General features: G+C 63.3%; 1 protein-coding gene across 1 annotated transcript; it reads left to right on the top strand.

Moving 5' to 3' along the window:
* On the top strand, positions 1-20,044 carry MMP17 (matrix metallopeptidase 17). The gene is made up of 10 exons (XM_062182143.1): positions 1-132; positions 7,919-8,051; positions 8,362-8,491; positions 9,834-10,117; positions 10,554-10,730; positions 12,946-13,045; positions 15,374-15,456; positions 15,552-15,704; positions 18,408-18,665; positions 19,155-20,044. Exons 1-10 carry the CDS (start codon positions 1-3, stop codon positions 19,448-19,450), a joined length of 1,746 nt encoding a protein of 581 aa, XP_062038127.1. The 3' UTR covers positions 19,451-20,044.
* The last annotated feature ends 438 nt before the right edge of the window (positions 20,045-20,482 follow it).

The raw sequence follows: 20,482 nt of genomic DNA, 5'->3' as shown, positions 1-20,482 counted from the left end.
ATGGGGCGCCGCGCCGCCCGCGGTCCCGGCCCGCCCGCGCCGCTGCCGCCGCTGCTGCTGCTGCTGCTGCTGGGAGGCCGCGGCGGCCGCTCGGCGCCCGCGCCCCGCGCCGAGGACCTCAGCCTGGGAGCGGTGAGTGCGCGGCGGGAGCCCGGCGGGCCGTGCGTCCTGCGCCCGCGTCCCGGCTGGGCCGCCGAAGTGCGCGCGGGGCGGTCTCGCGTCGGGTGGCCGTCGCCCGCGGGTCCCGCGTGGGCACAGCCTGACCGGGCTGCGCGCGGGGGCGCCTCTGCCGGTGCCGCCGAGCTCCGCTGCCCCCGGGCCCCCTCGGTCCAGCCCTGGGCCCTCCCCACGCGCCCCTGGCTGCGCGGGCGGCGGCTCCGCGGCTGGGCTCAGACGCGGTGGTCTCGGGCTCTGCACCGGGGGGCGCCGAATCCAGGTCGCAGCCGGGAGCTCGGAGCGGGCGCCGCGGTGGCTTCGCGGACCCCGTGTCTGCGTGGCTTGGCCCGCAGGGTCCGGAGGGCACCGCACGCCGGCACCTGGGGGCCCCTCCATCGGGCCGTCTGTGGCGCGGAACCCGGGTCACCCCAGCCGGAGCCCCCGCCGGCCGAGTGGGCTGCCGAGCCGCGGCGCGCGGGAACTTCCTCGCCGCGGGAGAGGGGCCGGCGCAGACCCGCGCCCCGCCGGCCCCTGGCGCCCCGGCCACCCCTGCCCTCGGCCCGGGCGTGCGGCGAGGTGCAGCCGCCCGCGGGCCCCGGGACGGCGGCTCAGCGGCCGCTGCTCCCGAGCGGCGGTGCCGGGCGCCCTCTGCCGGCCGTCGGGAGCGCGCGCGAGCGGCAAGCCGGGTCCCGGGGCCGGGGGCGAGGGCTCCCGTGCGCCCCGCCCCGCTGCCCTCGGGGCCGCTGCCTCTGGGTATTCCGGTCTGCGGCCGGCCCGGGAGGAGAAGGGCCCCTTTGTGAGTGCGGCCGGCCCTGCGGGTAGCAGCCCACCCCGGGAGCCGCGCACAAAGCCTGGATTGAGGCCTCCCGCCTGGCGGGGGTGGTGGGGCTTCCAGGAGGCGCTGGACAAAGCCCCTCGCCGCCGGGCCTCCAGTTTGCTGAGCCTAGGCGGTGCCTGAGTTGGAAGGGGTCCGAAAGGGGCTGCCTCCCCTCTCTTGGCCCTGAGCGCCTCCCGGGCGTGCACCGCAGCAGGAGGGCGTATGGGGTCCCTGTTCCCACGCAGATGGTGCCGGCTGCCCACTGTCTGTGTCTGTGCTCTCCCAAGCTTCTGTCCTGCGGACCAGCCACATCCACCCAATGCTGGAGCCGCCTGTGTCTCCCGGTCACCACGTCGCACTCCACTGCCCAGCGGCCACCTCATGGGGCCTGGCCCAGGCGAGAACGGAGGGTCGTTACCAATAGCGTGGGGACCAGGAGCCCTGGTCACAGCCGGGCAGCGAGCGTGAGGGATCCGGGTCTCGATGGGACCCGCGGAGCAGGTGCAGGTGCTGGTGACATGGGGGTGAGCTGTCTTCTAAAGTTCCCAGCAACGCCATCTGGGCAGGCGCCAGGGCTCCTCCGACCCCCATCCAGAGGTGAAATCGTGCTGGTCGTGCAGGGGTGGCCCTGGAGGCCTGAGGGTGTGCGCAGGGCCAGAGAGCGGTGGCTGGGAGCACCTGAGGGCGCCTGCTGGCTCCCTCCCGGGTCACCCTCCTCATCCTGTCCTCCGTGGCTGCCTGTGGGTCCTTCAGCCCTCAGGAACAGAACCCAGGCAAAGCTGAGCCCCCGTGTACCCCCTGAGGCAATCAGCCGCGAGCCCTGGACTGAAACTGAGTGTCCACGAGTCCCTGGCTCCGTGGTCCCCTCCATGGCTGCCCTGGCTTCAGAAGTGTCCTTCCCCCGACCCCAGGCAGCAGGTCTGAGTGCCAGGGCTCGGTCCCCAGGGTGGAGAATGGTGCCCTGAGAAGAGGCTGGCGCGGCTTGCTGGGCCCACCGTGCTCCTGAGGCTCGTACCGGGCTGGTGCAGAGGGGTTTGGGGGTCTCGGCAAAGCAGGGTGCTGCCCACCATGGGGCCTCCCTGGGGGGTTTCCGGGGGTGCTCCGGGGATGCCTGGCTGTGGATGGTGGATCTCAGCTTCGACTGCGGGCCGTGGCTGTGGGTGTGGGGTGTGTGCCGGGCACACTGCCACACATGCACTGGGAGCCTGCTGACCACCATCCAGCTAGCAGTGGGGTAGCACAGGGTGTTCTGGACAGGGCCTGCTCCTTTCCTGGCCCCAGGGTCCACACCACCTGGCCACTTGCTTCTCCCATCCCCACCCGTGCGCCAGGCTTACCGGCTTCTTCCTGTTGCCTGGGCATCCCAGGCTGCTCCTGCCTCCCGGCCCTTGCACTCGCTGTTCCTTGTGCCGCTTCTCTCCCTGTGTCTCTGCCCGCCCCTGCCAAGATGCTCCGAGCACTCACTTGATCAGCACCCCACCCACCCGTCACCCCCCTTAGCCTAGCGGATACGGGGTAGGCCCTGGACCCTGTCAGCTGGGGATCCTGCTGGCCATGGGACTGTGGGTCAGCGTCCCAGCCTGTTTCCTCCTGTGCACAGTGCCTACTCCAGGTTAACTTCCCAGTTACTTACTGCACCTGCCGATCACTGAGTCGGGCAGGGCGTGGGAGGGGCCGTAATCGGAGCTGTTGGGGTTGCCCAACAGTGGCCATCTTTCCTGACACAGTGACCATCCAGGACCCACGTATTTGCTTGGTCACCGTTTGTCATTTGTCTTCGCTGAGCACTGTCCACTGCCAAACGAATGGCTGGACGGCTCCAGCTCCCAGCACAGGGAGTGCTCCGGACAGTCAGGGGGACCCTGAGAGGCGTCCGGGAGCCTCCCCCAGGGGAAGGTGGGTGCAAGGGACCCAGCGCCCTTCCTCTGCCCCCTGGGGGGGCCGAGTGGGTCAGACACAGATGCTGGAGCCAGACCACAGCTGTGGCCCTGACCATTTGCTGTGTGACGTAGGCGGGGTACCCAACCTCTTTGGGCTTCAGTTCCTTGCCTGCGAGTGGAGGTCAAGGTAACACTGCCCCCCTGGGGGTGAGAGGGGCTTGAGTGTGCGAGGAGTGGCCGAGGCCTCTGAGCGAGGTCATGAGCAGGGCCCAGGGCAGGCGGGACGTCCTGAGGCCGCTGCTCCCTGCCCGCTGACCTCCCCTTGGCCAGGGCTGCAAGAGTGCAGACGCAGCCCTTGCCCCGCTGTAGTCTCTGGGCCTCGGTTTGCCTGTCTGTGAGATGGGGCTGCTGGCACCGGGCCCCAGGAGTGAGAGGTGGGCCGTCAGCCCAGCCACAGTTCGCTGGATCAGGGTGGGTGGCTGACTGCCCTCTGCAGGTTTACTGACAATCTTCCTCGGGGATTCCACAGTGCGCCCTGCCTGGTGAAAGCTGCAGGAAGACGCACGTTGTGGCAAAGGGTGACAAACTTTCCAGGGCTAGGACGGGCTCCGGGCTCCACTTCTTGTCTGTGCGTGGCAGACTCTGCCTCTGGCTCAGACCGTCCACGGGGAGGAGCAGGAGGGTAGCTGTGGGGACTGTCACCAGCCTGGGGAAGCTGTGCGGGGCTGGGGCTCTGTGCCCGCCCCCTCCCCAGTGGCCTTCTGGAAGGTTCACCCCAGCGCTGCTGCAGCACCGCCTTCCGCAGCCTCCGTTGCCCTGGAGACAGCGGTCTCCGTGGCGACAGCGGAGGGAGGCCCCAAGGGTGGGTGGGTAGGAAGCGGGCAGAGGAGAACTGGGTCCCCGGTCTGCTGCCATCCGCAGCAGCAGGGATTGGGGTAGGTATTGGGGGTGAGGATGGGGACACCTGGAAGGAAGGGGGGGATCTTCCTGCCCCAGGCCCCACCATGGTGGAAGGAGGGGCTCGTCCACCCCTGTGGTGGGAGTGGGTCAGGGTGGGGTGCTGGGGGGGGCCTGGCAGGTGCTGGCTACGCTGGCTTTTGTGCAACCTTCGTTCCTCCGGGGCCGGCATCTCCCGCTGGCTAACGCTCCCACCTCGCCAGCCCATTAGCCTTGTTTGACATTTCCAAATGGATCTGCTATGGGGCCGTGACCACACGCCATGGACTTCGGGAGCCTACCTCCCTCCTGGAGGCTCAGCCGGGGCTGATTGCTCCTCCCAGCAGGGTCTGGGAAAACGGGAAGGAGCCGGCTGGGCTGGGGCACCTCGTGGACTTGAAGGCCCAGCGAGGCAGCTGGCCCCACTCTGTGGCCTGCAGCTGCTAATGTCCCCTGAACCCGCCGGGGCCTTGAGCTGCTGTCAGACACCTCCCTGGGGCTCCCCTAGCGAGCTGGGGGCTGACTGCAGCCTCCCATTCTGGCCGTGTCCCACCGCAGGCCTGTGTGCTGGGCCTGGCCTGCAGGGGCCCCGGAGGGGAAGGGCACGAGTCCAGGCTGGGTGGTGCTGATGGCATGGGAGGGTCTGCCCTGTCCAGGACTGACGGTGCAGCTCCTCCCCGAGCCCAGACTTGTGGGACGGGCAGCAGGCCAGCCCCGGAGTTGGTCCCATTCTGTGCTCCAACTCCAGCAGGTGCTGTGAACTCCTTGCTCCCAGGGCCAGGCAGGATCCAGTGGTCTTGACCTTGAAGCCCAGCCCTGGAGAATAGAGGGTCACAGGCAGCCCCTGAAACCCAGCCCTGGCCCTTGTTCTTCAGTTGTGGCCCAGGCTGGCCTCACACCTACAGCTACCACCACCTGCCTTCACCTCATTGCCTGAGGTGCCCAGGCTCGGCCAGCCTCAAGCAAGGGCTGTCCCCATTGCTACCCCAGTTCACAGGCCACAAAGGCCCTGGAGGCAGCTGGCCTGGGTAGGAGAGGGACACACTTCTGTGAGCCATTCCTTGGAGAATGGGGAGGGAGCTTGTCTTCATGGGACATCATGTGTGGCCTGAGGAAACTCCAGAGGGCTTCCTGGAGGAGGTGACAGGTGGCCCTGCCGCCTGAACCTGAGCTTAACAAAGGACTAAGAAATGTGGGTATGCATTTGTGTGTTTCCTGATGTTGGAAGAAGACTTCAGAATCAAGAGTTTTAAATGTTTGTAAAAATTGTTTTGCAAAGATATGCATAGATGAAATGTTTGTGACTACTTTTTTTTAAAGACTTATTCATTTATTTGAAAGCCAGAGTTACGGAAAGAGAAGGAGAGACAGAGATTTTCCGTCCTCTGGTTCACTCCCCAGATGGCCACCATGGCCAGAGCTGGGCCAGGCTGAAGCCCGGAGCCAGGAGCCTCTTCCAGGTCTCCCACATGGGTGCAGGGGCCCAAGCACAATGTGCCACGGCTTTTCCGGGCACATTGGCAGGGAGCTGGAGCGGAAGTGGAGCAGCCGGGACTCAAACCGGTGTCCATATGGGATGCCGGTGTTGCAAGTGCGGCTTTACCCGCTTCGCCACAGTGCTGGCCCCAAGGCCGCTTCTTGTTTGATGTGCCCTCAGCTGGTGACGGGCGGGAGCCTGGCTCGGGAAACCCTGAGACGACTGATGTGGGTGCGTTTCACTGTGGGTGGGAATGGCATGGCGGGGAGCTCTCAGAAACAGACCATCCAAGGCCACAGAGACCCTCGCTCCTGTCTGCGCTGTTGTCACCCGACATGGGGGTAGCAAAGGGTGCTTCTCCCAGGCCCCTCTGCTCGTGGAAGTCCACCCTGGGTCCCAGGCCTGCCCTGCGCTCTCAGAGAAATGTCCAAGATGCCCTAGTCCTGCACTCACAGCCTTGCCCCCCCCCATGCTGGGATTGAGCAGGGGGAGCATTTGGGGAGGGGTCAAGGAGGAGCAAGGACCCTGGAAAGCACTGATCTCTGGAAACAGGGGCTAGCTTGTTCCCTGCAGGTGTATGCAAATTGTATGCAAATCATGGAGGCCACCTCTCCTGGTCAGGGTGGCCCATGACTGAGCCCTCTGGGAATGCTGGATGGTAGAGCCGCACTCCCACCCCACCTGCTGGGCCTGGACGTGCAGGGTGCCCCTGCCCCTGGGGCCGGGGAGCCTCACAAGCTTGGGGGCCCAGCAGAAATGCGTGGCATGAATTTCCCGAGTACCCACAAAACAGGCCTGCAGCTCGGAACCCCCGCACAGCACCGAGGTTAGTCTCTTGGAAGCAGGTCCTGGACAGAGGCCCAGGGGATCCCTGAAACCTGGGGTGGCGGTGTGTCACCTGCCTGTGGGTGTCAGGGCTGGGCAGCAGTGGGCCCGCCCTGGTGCTGTCCACGTGGCAGGGGTGTTAGGATGTGGCCAGAGCAGCCGTGCCGTGGGAGTGGGCACGGTTTGCAGGTAGAGGAGACTGACGCAGGCGTGGGGGCCGCCTGCCAGGTGGCAGAAATGACGGGCTGTGGTGGGGCTTGGTTCTGCCTTGGCTGTGGGGGCGGTGAGGTCCTCGCCCACCCCTTCCTGCAGAGCCGTCTCCTGTGACGCTGGGCCAGCTGCTGCTGCCTTCCACGTCCTGACTCACGCCACCCCGAGAAGTAAGGGCTTTGGTCCCACAGCTGAGGGAATGGCCAGCGGCCGTGGCCAAGTTGTCCTGGGTCACAAAGCATGGAGGTGGCCACTGGGGTTGGACCTGGGTTCCTCCCTGCCTTATGGGGCAGCACCTTAGTGAGTGCTGTTCCCCTGGGTGTGCTTCTCCCCTGTGAGTGTGCTGCTCCTCTGGGTGTGTGCTTCTCCTCTGTGACTGTGCTGCTCCTCTGTGAGTGTGCTGCTCCTCTGGGTGTGTGCTGCTCCTCTGGGTGTGTGCTGCTGCTCTGGGTGTGTGCTGCTCCTCTGTGACTGTGCTGCTCCTCTGTGAGTGTGCTGCTCCTCTGGGTGTGTGCTGCTCCTCTGGGTGTGTGCTGCTGCTCTGGGTGTGTGCTGCTCCTCTGTGAGTGTGCTGCTCTTCTGGGTGTGTGCTGCTCCTCTGTGAGTGTGCTGCTCTTCTGGGTGTGTGCTGCTCCTCTGTGAGTGTGCTTCTCCTCTGGGTGTGTGCTGCTCCCCCGGGATGTGCTTCTCCTCTGGGTGTGTGCTGCTCCTCTGGGTGTGTGCTGCTCTTCTGGGTGTGTGCTGCTCCTCTGTGAGTGTGCTTCTCCTCTGGGTGTGTGCTGCTCCCCCGGGATGTGCTTCTCCCCTGTGAGTGTGCTGCTCCTCTGGGTGTGTGCTGCTCTCTGTGTGTGTGCTGCTCCTCTGTGTGTGTGCTGCTCTCTGTGTGTGTGCTGCTCCTCTGTGACTGTGCTGCTCCTCTGTGTGTGTGCTGCTCCTCTGTGAGTGTGCTGCTCCCCTGAGTGTGCTGCTCCTCTGGGTGTGTGCTGCTCTCTGTGTGTGTGCTCCTCCTTTGTATGTGTGCTACTCCCCTGGGTGTGCTCCTCCTCTGTATGTGTGCTGCTCCCCTGGGTGTGTGCTGCTCCTCTGGGTGTGTGCTGCTCCTCTGGGTGTGTGCTTCTCCCCCGGGTGTGCTCCTCCTCTGTGTGTGTGCTGCTCCCCTGGCTGTGCTTCTCCCCTGAGAGCGTGACGTTTGTGCCTGGGGTCTGGCCCCTTGCCCTCCTCAGCTGGCATTCTGAACTTGGATGTGAGACGCGCCTCACAGACGAGCGTGGGGCCTGCCTGTGGCACTGGCCGTGTTCGAGACCCTTTCCATTTCACTCAAGTGTCCCCAGGGCCTGTGCTGCCTCAGAGGCAGGAGGTGAGGCGGGCCTCTGAGAGCTGTTGTCCGGGTTTTGCACTGCACAAGCTCTTCCCACCTAAAGGGCTCCGACTGGATAAGACGCTTCTCTGGCAGCTGCTGCAGGCAGCGTAGGAAGGGAGCAAGAGGCCTGCTGGGGGCCGGCAGGGCTGGGCCAGGAGAGGCCTGGCCCCGCAGCGGCGGTGGCCAGTGCAGGCGCCCCTGGGGGAGCTCGGCCTCTGCTGCAGCCCCTCACTGTGCTGTTTGCCCTCTGCCCCCAGGAGTGGCTGAGCAGGTTTGGCTACCTGCCCCCGACGGACTCCACCACCGGCCAGCTGCAGACGCAAGAGGAGCTGTCCAAGGCCATCACAGCCATGCAGCAGTTTGGCGGCCTGGAGACCACCGGCATCCTGGGTTAGCTCTCTGGTCCCTGCTGGCGCTGTGCTAGCTCCACCACACCCTCTGCCCCAGTCAGGGCCCTGCCGCTGGCCGCTCTTGGTGCTCAGGGCCAGGCCGTGAGTTTGAATTTGCCTCAGTCCTGGGCCCTAAACACAAACCCTTCTGTGTGGGCCTCATGTAGCTCAAGGTTGAGCCTCGTTCCCCCACCAGGCCTTGGGGGTGGGGTCGGACCGAGAGAGGGACCCGCTTCTGAGGAGACCCTGGTACCCTGCGTGCAGGGGGTTGTGAGCTTGGCCTGCCTCCTGAACTCCACCCACCCCTGCAGACGAAGCCACCTTGGCACTCATGAAGACCCCGCGCTGTTCCCTCCCGGACCTGCCCCCTGCGGCCCAGGCTCGACGGAGGCGCCAGGCTCCAGCCCCGACCAAGTGGAACAAGAGAAACCTGTCATGGAGGTGGGTGCCCAGGAGGAGCAGGACTGTGGGGCTTCCAGGCCCTGGCAGCCAGTGTCCTTGCTGTGCCCATGGCTGTCCCCGCTCATGTGCATCGACTTCAGACAGCAGGAGTTTCCCCGTCCGCCCTGGGGGCCACAAGTCCAAAGTGAAGGTGTGGGCAGGGCGGGCCCCCAGCCCTTCGGTCTCTGCCTGTGCCCACCTGTCTCTAAGAGGGATGGTGTGGGCAGGGCGGGTCCCCCCGGGTCCCCCCAAGCCCTTCAGTCTCTGCCTGTGCCCAGCTCTGTCTCTAAGAGGGGCGGTGTGGGCAGGGCGGGTCCCCCAGCCCTTCGGTCTCTGCCTGTGCCCACCTGTCTCTAAGAGGGATGGTGTGGGCAGGGCGGGTCCCCCCGGGTCCCCCCAAGCCCTTCGGTCTCTGCCTGTGCCCAGCTCTGTCTCTACGAGGGACAGTGTGGGCAGGGCGGGTCCCCCCGGGTCCCCCAGCCCTTCGGTCTCTGCCTGTGCCCACCTGTCTCTAAGAGGGACAGTGTGGGCAGGGCGGGTCCCCCCGGGTCCCCCCAAGCCCTTCAGTCTCTGCCTGTGCCCACCTCTCTCTAAGAGGGATGGTGTGGGCAGGGCGGGTCCCCCCGGGTCCCCCCAAGCCCTTCGGTCTCTGCCTGTGCCCAGCTCTGTCTCTACGAGGGACAGTGTGGGCAGGGCGGGTCCCCCCGGGTCCCCCCAAGCCCTTCGGTCTCTGCCTGTGCCCAGCTCTGTCTCTACGAGGGACAGTGTGGGCAGGGCGGGTCCCCCCGGGTCCCCCAGCCCTTCCGTCTCCACCTGTGCCCACCTCTGTCTCTACGAGGGACGGTGTGGGCAGGGTGGGTCCCCCAACCCTTCGGTCTCTGCCCGTGCCCAGCTCTGTCTCTAAGAGGGACACTCCCTGAATGCAGGGCTCTGTACTCCTCGTCAACCCAGTCCTCACCCTCTTTCCACATCAGCTGTGAGGGCGCCTGGGCTGTGGGTTTGGTGGGACACTGGGGTCCACCACGCCTGGGCTGGGCCTGGCTAGTGTGTGAACCTGTGAGCAGAGGCCCCCTTCAGGGCCAGGTGTGGCAGGCAGGCAGGCAGGCTGTTTCCTGCCAAGGGGCCTGGGTCTGACACCCTGCCTTGGAAGCTGATCCTTATTGGTCCCCAGGGTCCCAGCCCGCTTCTGTCCCTCCTCATCCACCCTAGTGAGCTCCTGGGAGGGGCAGAGGCAGAAGACACAGGGTGGCCAGTGGGGCTTAACCTGGGGAGGGGGCTTCCAGGGAAGGCCCTTGGGGCTGTGTTCCTGGTGTCCTGGACTCTGATCTGACCCTGCCCTCAGGGTCCGGACCTTCCCCCGGGACTCACCGCTGGGCCGGGACACGGTGCGGGCGCTCATGTACTACGCCCTCAAAGTCTGGAGTGACATCACACCGCTGAACTTCCATGAGGTGGCGGGCAGTGCCGCCGACATCCAGATTGACTTCTCCAAGGCAGACCACAACGACGGCTACCCCTTCGACGGCCCCGGCGGCACCGTGGCCCACGCCTTCTTCCCCGGCGACCACCACACGGCCGGGGACACCCACTTTGATGACGACGAGGCCTGGACCTTCCGCTCATCGGGTACGTCTGGGGCGCGGATCCCTGGGCGCCCCGCAGACCCCATGGAGATATAGGAGCCACACCCACCCCATAAGAGCAGAAAAGTCACCGTCCTGCATAGCCAGCCCCCGAATGCCAGGACTCACACGTCTGTACGTCCACTGGGCTCCCAAGTCGTCACCAGGCGTCTGTGGGCAGCCTAGCTGGGTTCCTTCCCTGTGGGTTTTCCTCCAGGAGGGGAGACCAGGGCGGTCACATGGGCCGTAGGTCAACCCCCGCAGGGTCGGAACTCTGAGTCCACATGGCCTTAGGCAGGACAGGCTGCCCCTGCAGCCTCACAGAGCCTGTGACCAGGACAGGGCACCCCGCACAGCCAGGGTGGAGGGGAACCCCACAGGTATGGGGTCCCTCCCACCCCTCTTGGCTCACATGGCTCCCATGGCTCCCATGTTCCCAGATGCCCAGGGGATGGACCTGTTTGCAGTGGCTGTCCATGAGTTTGGCCATGCCATTGGGCTGGGCCATGTCGCCGCCACACGCTCCATCATGCGGCCATACTACCAGGGCCCTGTGGGTGACCCACTGCGCTATGGGCTCCCCTATGAGGACAGAGTGCGCGTCTGGCAGCTGTATGGTGAGTGTGCCCTGGCGCCCTCCACAGGCCGCCAGGAAGACCGGGAGGGTCCTGGGACCCCAAGGGCATGTGGGCATCTGGGTTTTTTCCCCTCTGCCTGTTGTGAGCCATGTTGTGAACATCAGTGTGCTGGTGTGTTGAGCCGTGCTGTGGTGGTGTGTGGTCATATTGTGAGCTGTACTCTGAGGTGTGTGCATAGGTATGTTGTGATGGGGCCAGCGCTGTGGCACAGTAGGTTAATCTTCTACTGCAGTGCCGGCATCCCTTGTGAGCTGTGCTGTGACATGTGTATAGGTATGTTGTGAGCTGTGCTATGATGTTGGTGCGTGGATGTGTTGTGAGCTGTGCCATGACATGGTGTGCAAGTATACTGTGACCTGTGGTGTGACATGCTGTGTGGATACGTTGTGAGCCATGCTGTGACATCTGTGTGCAGGCGTGTTGTGAGCTGTGCTATGATGGTGTGTGGACATGTCGTGAGCCATGCTGTGACATCTGTGTGCAGGCGTGTTGTGAGCTGTGCTGTGATGGTATGTGGACATGTCATGAGTTGTGCTGTGATGGTGTGTGGACATGTTGTGAGCTGTGCTGTGATGGTGTGTGGACATGTTGTGAGCCATGCTGTGACATCTGTGTGCAGGTGTGTTGTGAGCTGTGCTGTGACAGTGTGTGGACATGTTGTGGGCTGTGCTGTGACATCTGTGTGCAGGCGTGTTGTGAGCTGTGCTGTGACATCTTTGTGCGGGCGTGCTGTGAGCTGTGCTGTGATGGTGTGTGGACATGTTGTGAGCTGTGCTGTGATGGTGTGTGGACATGTTGTGAGCTGTGCTGTGACATCTGTGTGCAGGCGTGTTGTGAGCTGTGCTGTGACATCTGTGTGCAGGCGTGTTGTGAGCTGTGCTGTGATGGTGTGTGGACATGTCGTGAGCTGTGCTGTGACATCTGTGTGCAGGCGTGTTGTGAGCTGTGCTGTGATGGTGTGTGGACATGTTGTGAGCTGTGCTGTGATGGTGTGTGGACATGTCGTGAGCTGTGCTGTGACATCTGTGTGCAGGCGTGTTGTGAGCTGTGCTGTGATGGTGTGTGGACATGTCGTGAGCTGTGCTGTGACATCTGTGTGCAGGCGTGTTGTGAGCTGTGCTGTGATGGTGTGTGGACATGTCGTGAGCTGTGCTGTGACATCTGTGTGCAGGCGTGTTGTGAGCTGTGCTGTGATGGTGTGTGGACATGTCATGAGCTGTGCTGTGATGGTGTGTGGACATGTTGTTGGCTGTACTGTGACATCTGTGTGCAGGCGTGTTGTGAGCTGTGCTGTGACATCTGTGTGCAGGCGTGTTGTGAGCTGTGCTGTGATGGTGTGTGGACATGTCGTGAGCTGTGCTGTGACATCTGTGTGCAGGCGTATTGTGAGCTGTGCTGTGATGGTGTGTGGACATGTTGTTGGCTGTACTGTGACATCTGTGTGCAGGTGTGTTGTGAGCTGTGCTGTGACATCTGTGTGCAGGCGTGCTGTGAGCTGTGCTGTGATGGTGTGTGGACATGTCGTGAGCTGTGCTGTGATGGTGTGTGGACATGTTGTTGGCTGTACTGTGACATCTGTGTGCAGGTGTGTTGTGAGCTGTGCTGTGACATCTGTGTGCAGGCGTGCTGTGAGCTGTGCTGTGATGGTGTGTGGACATGTCATGAGCTGTGCTGTGATGGTGTGTGGACATGTTGTTGGCTGTGCTGTGACATCTGTGTGCAGGCGTGTTGTGAGCTGTGCTGTGACATCTGTGTGCAGGCGTGTTGTGAGCTGTGCCGTGATGGTGTGTGGACATGTCGTGAGCTGTGCTGTGATGGTGTGTGGACATGTTGTTGGCTGTACTGTGACATCTGTGTGCAGGCGTGTTGTGAGCTGTGCTGTGACATCTGTGTGCAGGCATGCTGTGAGCCTCCTTCCATTCTCTCGGGTACACGTGTGAAGTGGGAGAGTGCAGCAGCATTTGTGCCCAGGTGTGCCCAGGTGGTTCAGCCCCTCCTGTGACCAACACTGGCTTCTGGAGTAGGGTCCACCCCAGCTCCACGCTGCCGCCCCCGCATCTGGTCCATGAGATATTCATCATGTACATCAGCCAAGGGGCCTCGGGTCCACCCCCAGGATCCCAGGGGCCTGGGAGTTTGAAGGAAGGTGGGTGGCCCAGGGTTTAGTGTCCCCCTCTTCCTCCTCCTCTCACAGGTGTACGGGAGTCTGTGTCCCCCACAGCGCAACCAGACACCCCCGAGGCAGAGGAGCCGCCCCTACTGCCAGAGCCCCCGGACAATCGCTCCAGCACCGCGTAAGCATGGCCCGTGATTGCCACACGCTGTGTCTGTGGGTCCTTGGTGGTGCCGCCCCATCCCAGCAACATCCACCCTCAGCCGTGGCTCAGCCTGGGAAGAGCCACCAACCACATTCTCTTTTTTCTCAAGCTCCTACAGCCAGAGACGGGAGCACCTGCTTCCCTCGACCCCGCCAGGGGTCCCTGCACACAGTTCAAGTTGCTGCCCTCTCCTACCGTGAGCAGGCGGCCCGGCCAGTGCCACCACACCACCACCGTTTCATTGAGCTCAGGTTCTGGGGGCCAGGAAGCCAGTAGCTGGTCTCTGTGCCCCAGGGACAGGGATGCTGGCCAAGGAATACAAGCCAAGGGGCAATTTTTTAAAAAAAGGTTTATTTAGGCCGGTGCCGCGGCTCACTAGGCTAATCCTCCACCTGCGGCGCTGGCACCCCAGGTTCTAGTCCCAGTTGGGGCGCCGGATTCTGTCCCGGTTGCTCCTCTTCCAATCTAGCTCTCTGCTGTGGCCCAGGAGTGCAGTGGAGGATGGCCCAGGTCCTTGGGCCCTGCACCCGCATGGGAGACCAGGAGGAAGCACCTGGCTCCTGGCTTCTGATCAGCGCAGTGCACTGGCTGCAACGTGCCGGCCAAGGCGGCCATTTGTGGGGGTGAACCAACAGAAAAAGGAAGACCTTTCTCCCTCTCTCTCTCACTGTCTAACTCTGCCTGTCAAAAAATTTTTTTATTTATTGGAGCCGACGCTGTGGCATAGTGGGTAAAGCTGCCACCTGCAGTGCTGGCATCCCGTATGGGTGCCGGTTTGAGTCCCGGCTGCTCCACTTCCAATCCTGCTTTCTGCTATGGCCTGGGAAAGCAGTAGATGGCCCAAGTGCTTGGGCCCCTGCACCCACATAGGAGACTTGGAAGAAGCTCCAGGCTCCTGGCTTCAATCGGTGCGGCTCCAGCCATTGCTGCCATTTGGAGAGTGAACCAGTGGATGACAGACCTCTCTCTCTCTGTCTGCCTCTGGCTCTCTGTAACTTTGCCTTTCAAATCAATAAATAAATCTTTTTAAAAAATGTATTCATTGATTTGAAAGGCAGAGTTACAAAGACAGAGAGGGAGGTCTTTCATCCACTGATTCACTCCCCAGATGGTAGCGATGGACAGGCCGAACCCAGGATTCTGGAACTCCATCCAGGCCTCCCATGTGTGTGGCGGGGCCCGAGCACTTGGGCGTCTTCTGCTGCCTTTGCAGGTGCATCAGCAGGGAGCTGGATCGGAAGTGGAGCAGCCGGGACTCGAACCTGCTCTCACAGGGGATGCCGGCATTGCAGGCACCCAAGGCTGGGGGCATCTCAACTCAGCGTCGGGTGCCTGAGCTGGGCTGACTGGAGGGGGCCCAGCCCGTGGCCCCTGGGCAGGTGCCTGTGGCTGGCCCTTGGGCTCTGGCTCAGAGTGTGGTGACCGGGTTCCTGGAGAGATTTTCCTGAGAGCTGATGTTGCCCAGGGCCCAGTGGCCAGGCAGCAGCTGTGTCCTTTGTGACCCAGCCCCCAAGGTCACAGGGCTCCCTCCACCCTCACTTGATTAGAACAGAGGTAACACTTTCAAGGGGCAACCACGGACCTGCCCTTAGTAAAGCAAGTGTCCCTGGGCCCCCACCCCTCGCCTACTGCTGCCTGGACACACAACTTAGTCCTGTGGGGCGACACAGTCTGCTTAGGGCTTGGTCTACAACCATCAGTGGTTCTGGTTTCACTTGGCTGCACGCTGCCCTGCCCCAGCGGTTCTGAGTCACGTTCTGACGGGATGGGAGGTACATGCCAATGCCATAGCCTTCAAAAGGCACAGAGACACCTGCACTGGCCCCACGACCCCGTTCTCCCCGGGGCAGACTTCCCTGTGTGGTCCCTTCCTGGGTGCCCAGCGCTCATGCGAGGGCTCGGATGTGCAGAAGGCCGCAGGCTGCTGCGCGTGGCTTTGTGTTAGCACCCTGGAGACCTGCACCTGCGTCTCCTTAGGTTCTCTGCTGCCGTGATGGGCAACACTGCTACAGTTGCGCTTTCTGTAGGGGGTGCAGTTCTGGGGGTGGACCTGGGTCTCCTGCGTGTACAGCAGCAGCAGGGAGCGCACCTGCCGGCCACAGCGTGGGTGACCACCAGTCCCCACGTGCCCCTGCTGCTGTGTTTGCCCGGAGGTGAGAGCTGGACCAGCCTGTGCAACAGTAGCCAGGGCCTCCGCTCCCCTGCCCCCCACCGTGATGTGGCAGCTGTGCACACCTCAGAGCCCGCAGGCACCAATGGGCTCCCACAGTGGCTCAGGTCGGGTGGGGACCCTCTGCCCTGCAGGCCCCGGAAAGACGTGCCTCACCGGTGTAGCACCCACTTCGACGCGGTGGCCCAGATCCGTGGCGAAGCCTTCTTCTTCAAAGGTAAGCCCTGGCGTCCCTCGGGGGTGGCCGAAGGGCATGGCGCACCCCGGGGTTTAGACCCATCAGCCCAAGGCCGCCCTCCCCTCTGTCCCCAGGCAAGTACTTCTGGCGGCTGACCCGGGATCGGCACCTGGTGTCCCTGCAGCCGGCACAGATGCACCGCTTCTGGCGGGGCCTGCCGCTGCACCTGGACAGCGTGGACGCCGTCTACGAGCGCACCAGCGACCACAAGATCGTCTTCTTCAAAGGTGGGTGGCCCACTGGCCTCACTGACCGCTGCCGCAGCCAGCACCCCGTGGCTCACATGCCTGGGATCTGCTGGGGCAGCAGGTTTGCTCCGCCTGCCGGCACCGTGCACAGAGCAGCACTGGATGGATGCGTGTTGAGCGCCTACTGTGTGCCTCGTCCTTGGTAGGCCTGCAGGTGCCCATTCTGCTGGGCACCCATGAAGCCCGCAAGAGTAAGGAGTGACTCAGGGGCTGAGGGGGAGGGAGCCTGCCGCCCAGAAAGCCTCTTGGGGAGACGCTGTCAGGGCAGAGGACCAGGGCAGAGTTCCAGGCCAAGGGAACTGCCCCGGCAAAGGCCCTGAGGCAGAGAGAGTGCACAGGGCGGTGGGGAGGAAAGCCCAGTTGGCCCCTGACCCCTGCCTCAGCTCTGCGGACAGCCTTTGTCGTCGTATCTGCACAGGCCTTTCGCTCACGTTCACGTGGGAGTTAAGGGCAGGAGTAGAGGAGGTGCAGGGCACAGGTGTCCACACCAGAGTAGCAGGTGGTGCTGCGGACCACGGATCCTGAGGACAGAGGCCCGAGATCTCCCACTGGGGCCTCTCTCAGCGGCAGGTGGCACCAGCCACACTCCTGAGCATCTCACAAGGACACCAGTCCCCAGGTTGAGCCGGCCCTCATCCTGCGTGGCTGCTCTTAATGACCTCTGGAACGACACCTTCTCCGGCTTCAGCCACGTTCTGAGGTTGCGCGGATGGGAGCATGGGGGGCGCTGCCGCTCAGTGCAGCAGGGAGGCTCCCAGACTCAGGAGGCGCCCCTTGCCTGACGCATGTGTTAGGGAGCTGCTTCCCCCCACCCCCCGTTCCCATCTCCTGCCCGGCCCTTACAGGTGCTGGCTGTGGGCATTCTGTCACTGGTGACAGCAGCGACCACTTGGGAGGCTGGGCCAGTGGAAGGCACAGGCCATACCTTGGGCAGAGGTGGCCCAGGAAGCTGTCCACAGGGACCTGTGTGAGAATCCAGAGGATTTTTCAACCCAATTTTAACATCATCTTTATGCTGTGTTCACCTCACTGTCTCTTTTTAAATTAATTAATTTGTAGATCAGAGTTAGAGTGAGGGAGGGACAGAGAGAAATCTTGCATGTTCTGGCTCACACCTGCAATGGCCAGGGCTGGAGCAGGCCGGAGCCCCAGAGCCTGGAATCCACCTCTGTCTCCCGCATAGGCAGCAGGGGCCCCACTACTTGGCCGTCTTCTGCTGCTTTCCCAGACGCATTAGCAGGGAGCTGGATGGGAAGCGGAGCAGCTGGGACTTGAGCCAGAGTTCCAGTGTGGGATGGCAGTTGGCGGCTTCGACTGGGGCTGGTGCACCACCTCATCCCCTTGGAGACGGTTTCTTCTCACCACACACAGCCTTTGTTTGTTTGTTTGTTTGTTTTTTAATTATTTGGAAGGCAGAGCAACAGAGAGAGAAGGAGAGATCTTCCATCTGCTGGTTCAGTTCCCCAGTGGCTGCAACAGCCAGATCTGGGTCAGGCTGAAGCCAGGAGCCAGGAGCTCCATCCAGGTGTCCAAGCACTTGGGCCGTCTTCCACTGCCTTCCCACGCCCATCAGCAAGAAGCTGGATCCCAGCCCAGCTGCTGCTGTGGAGCGCCAGTCTTGCAAAGGGGCTTAACCTACTACGCCGCAACACTGGCCTGATTTCCTTCCTTTTCAAGGCTGTAAAACTCTGTCTGTGCCGAGGAGCATGGTGTAGGTAGACGCTGCTGTGAGCGCTGGTGCAACATTGTCTCTTTGAGACACTGAGGTCAGGTCTTCTGGATCCATGCCAGGTGGTGTGCGATCCTGAATCATGCTATAATTCTGGTGGCTTTTTTTTTTTTTTTTAAGATTTATTTATTTTATTTGAAAGGCACAGTTACAGAGAGGCAGAGGGAGAGAGAAGCCTTCTATCCGCTGGTTCACTTCCCAAATGGCCACAACAGTCAGAGCTACGCCGATCTGAAGCCAGGAGCCAGGAGTTTCTTCTGGTCTCTCACGTGGGTGCAGGGACCAAAGCATTTGGGCCATCTTCTACTGCTTTCCCAGGGTATTAGCATAGAGCTGGATGGGAAATAGAGCAGCCGGGACTAGAACCGGCGCCCATATGGGATGCCAGCACTGCAGATAGTAGTTTTACCTGCTACGCCACAGTGCTGGCCCCTGTGATTCTGTTTTTAGATGGTTTAAGGAACCGCTGTACCATTTCCCACAGGGGCTGCCACCACCAGCGCCCAAGGCTTCCAACGGCTCACCTGCCTGCCAGCACTTGGGATCGTCCGTGCGTGGGGCAACAGCCGTCCTCGCGGGCGTGCCGCGCCCTCCCTGGGCTCTGTGCCCGTTGGTGAGGCCAGACACCTCGCGGTATGCTGTTGGCCACCTGGACGTCTTCTCTGGGGAGACGTCCACTCCAGCCTCTGCAGGCAGATTTCCAAACTGCTGCGTGCGTCCAGGCTGAGCGCCGGCCGCTGATCCCCTGCTCATTGCGCCCTGTGTGCAGCAGCTGCCACGGCAGCGCTGGGCTGCAGGCTGCTGTCCCTGCCAGGCACACAGTAGGCGCTCAGTGGCCACTCAGATTCGTGCTGCCCCGTCCCCTTGCCTGGGCGGGGAGGAGGGAAGGCGGGGGCCCCCTGCCCCTTGGGGTGGGGCCGAGCCCCAGCCCATGCTCTTTCTCTCGCCCCCAGGAGACAGATACTGGGTGTTTAAGGACAATAACGTGGAGGAAGGATACCCGCGGCCCATCTCTGACTTCAGCCTCCCACCCGGCGGCGTCGACGCCGCCTTCTCCTGGGCGCACAATGACAGGACTTATTTCTTTAAGGGACAGCGGTACTGGCGCTACGATGACCACACGCGGCGCATGGACCCCGGCTACCCCGCCCAGAGCCCCCTGTGGAGGGGCGTCCCCAGCATACTGGACGACGCCATGCGCTGGTCCGACGGTGAGCGCCGGGCGGGACCGGGCTGTGTGGCCTGTTTCTTCATCGGTAGATCAGGAGTCACACGGGTGGTTGGGGGCCACCCAGGGCCAGTGCGTGTCCAGCCCCAGCGTGGACAAGTTCCCCACAGACGACACGGCCCCGTGTGATGCTTCTCGCATACGAGGTGCACCCACCCCAGGGCCTTGCCACCTGCTGTGCCCTCCTCCCAGACAGCCACGCAGCCCCGGCTTCCCTGCTCAGGCCTCTGACCAAGTGCTCGGCTCAGAGGCAGCTCCAGCCTCCAGGAGCCCTCCTGGGCCTTCCAGGCTCACGTGGGTGCCCTTGAGGCCCAGGCAAAGATGGCCCTGTCTGAGAGCCCCTGGGGCTCCCCATGGCCCTGCAGTTCTTCCCTGCCCGACCTCCTGCTGTCTCACTGGGGCCTCTCATGCTTCAGCCTCTTGGTGTGGGTGGAGCCCAGCCCGGAGCTCAGCTCGCCTCTCCCCTCTCCAGGCGCCTCCTACTTCTTCCGTGGTCCCGAGTACTGGAAAGTGCTGGACGGCGAGCTGGAGGCAGCACCCGGGTACCCGCAGTCCACGGCCCGGGACTGGCTGGTCTGCGGAGAGCCCCAGGACGAGGACACTGAGGCAGTAGGCGTGGACAGGGCCGCACGGCCCGGACAGCATGGCCAGAGCCGCTCAGGGGACAGCTACGAGGTCTGCTCCTGCACCTCCCATGCCCCACCTCTTCGGGCAGCTGCCACGCTGCTGCTGCTGCCCAGCGTGCTGTGGACAGCAGCCAGGTCCTGATACGACGGCCAGTGGCACAGCCTCTGAAGGGACAGAGGAGCCAGGACAACTGGGACCACGGAGGGCAAGGGCCGGCGCCGCTGCCCCTGCAGTACCCGGAGCCAGAGCCCTGCAGCCTGGCCTTGCAGAGGAGGGAAGAGGCCAGCAGAGGGCACTGCCCATGGCCCAGCACCCCGGCCCTTCCTGCTGCCTGCACCTTTGGGGCCCTGGCTGCTAGCTGTGGGCTGGGGAGGTGGCCAGGCTGGGCCACGAAGCTGCCCTGCCACCCAGCAAGTGATCAGGTCCTGCAAAACTTGACTGACAAGCAGACGGCTGTCCACCCTGAGCAGGTGCTCAGTAAGCCACGGCTGCCCCAGCCTCTCCTGGCCTGGAGGAGCAGCCTAGCCGGGGGCCAGGACCCCCTTCCCTTCTGCGCTGCCCACCCCCGCGTGTGCACATTGCTGCCCTGGTGCCCCACCCAGCTGTGGGGCTTTGTCCCCAGTGGGCCCACGGCCCCAACACAGACCAGCCTCTTGTGCCGCATTTCAGACAAACATGACCCCCCTCCCCCGCTTCATAAGGCTGAGCTCGGCTCCCTGAGGGGCTCCGTGGCCCTGACACAGATCCACCTGGGCTCCCGGTGGCGGGGAGCCCTCAGGAGGCCCGTGGGTGGTCAGTCTGTCCTCAAGGCCATTGGCCCCTTTCTGTACAGTGGCTCCTGAGTCCTCCACGTTCTCAGGAGTCATTCTGTCCATTTCACAGGTGGCAGTGTTGAGGCCCAGGGTGAGGAAGGGAGCCTCAGGCTGCGGGCGAGGGCCAGTGGGTTGCTGCTGGGACGCTTATCTGGACCTCACAGTGTCCCTTCGCCAGCAATGCCAAGCCTGCTTTGTGTGGGCCGTGGTCTGTGCAGAGCCAGTACACGTGCACACTCAGCTGTGTTCCTCGGGACACTGCCCACCCCAGGCAGCCGGGTTCCACCTGGGGAAATGTGGGGCGGCCGTCTGGCCTGGCTCACCCACGGGCCGGCCTCTTCGTCCTCCAGAGAGCCGCTGC

This window comes from Lepus europaeus, chromosome 23, assembly GCF_033115175.1.
Source record: "Lepus europaeus isolate LE1 chromosome 23, mLepTim1.pri, whole genome shotgun sequence".
NCBI classification, from domain to species: domain Eukaryota; kingdom Metazoa; phylum Chordata; class Mammalia; order Lagomorpha; family Leporidae; genus Lepus; species Lepus europaeus.
Note: the sequence above shows the minus strand (reverse complement) of the source record. Positions and strands in the feature narration are given on the sequence as shown.

Bases quoted from the DNA above. Each gene is read 5' to 3' on its own strand.
- MMP17 (XM_062182143.1), top strand. From the start codon at position 1: ATGGGGCGCCGCGCCGCCCGCGGTCCCGGCCCGCCCGCGCCGCTGCCG. The intron at 133-7,918 runs GTGAGTGCGCGG...CTCTGCCCCCAG, and splicing joins AGGACCTCAGCCTGGGAGCG to GAGTGGCTGAGCAGGTTTGG. The intron at 8,052-8,361 runs GTTAGCTCTCTG...CCACCCCTGCAG, and splicing joins GGAGACCACCGGCATCCTGG to ACGAAGCCACCTTGGCACTC.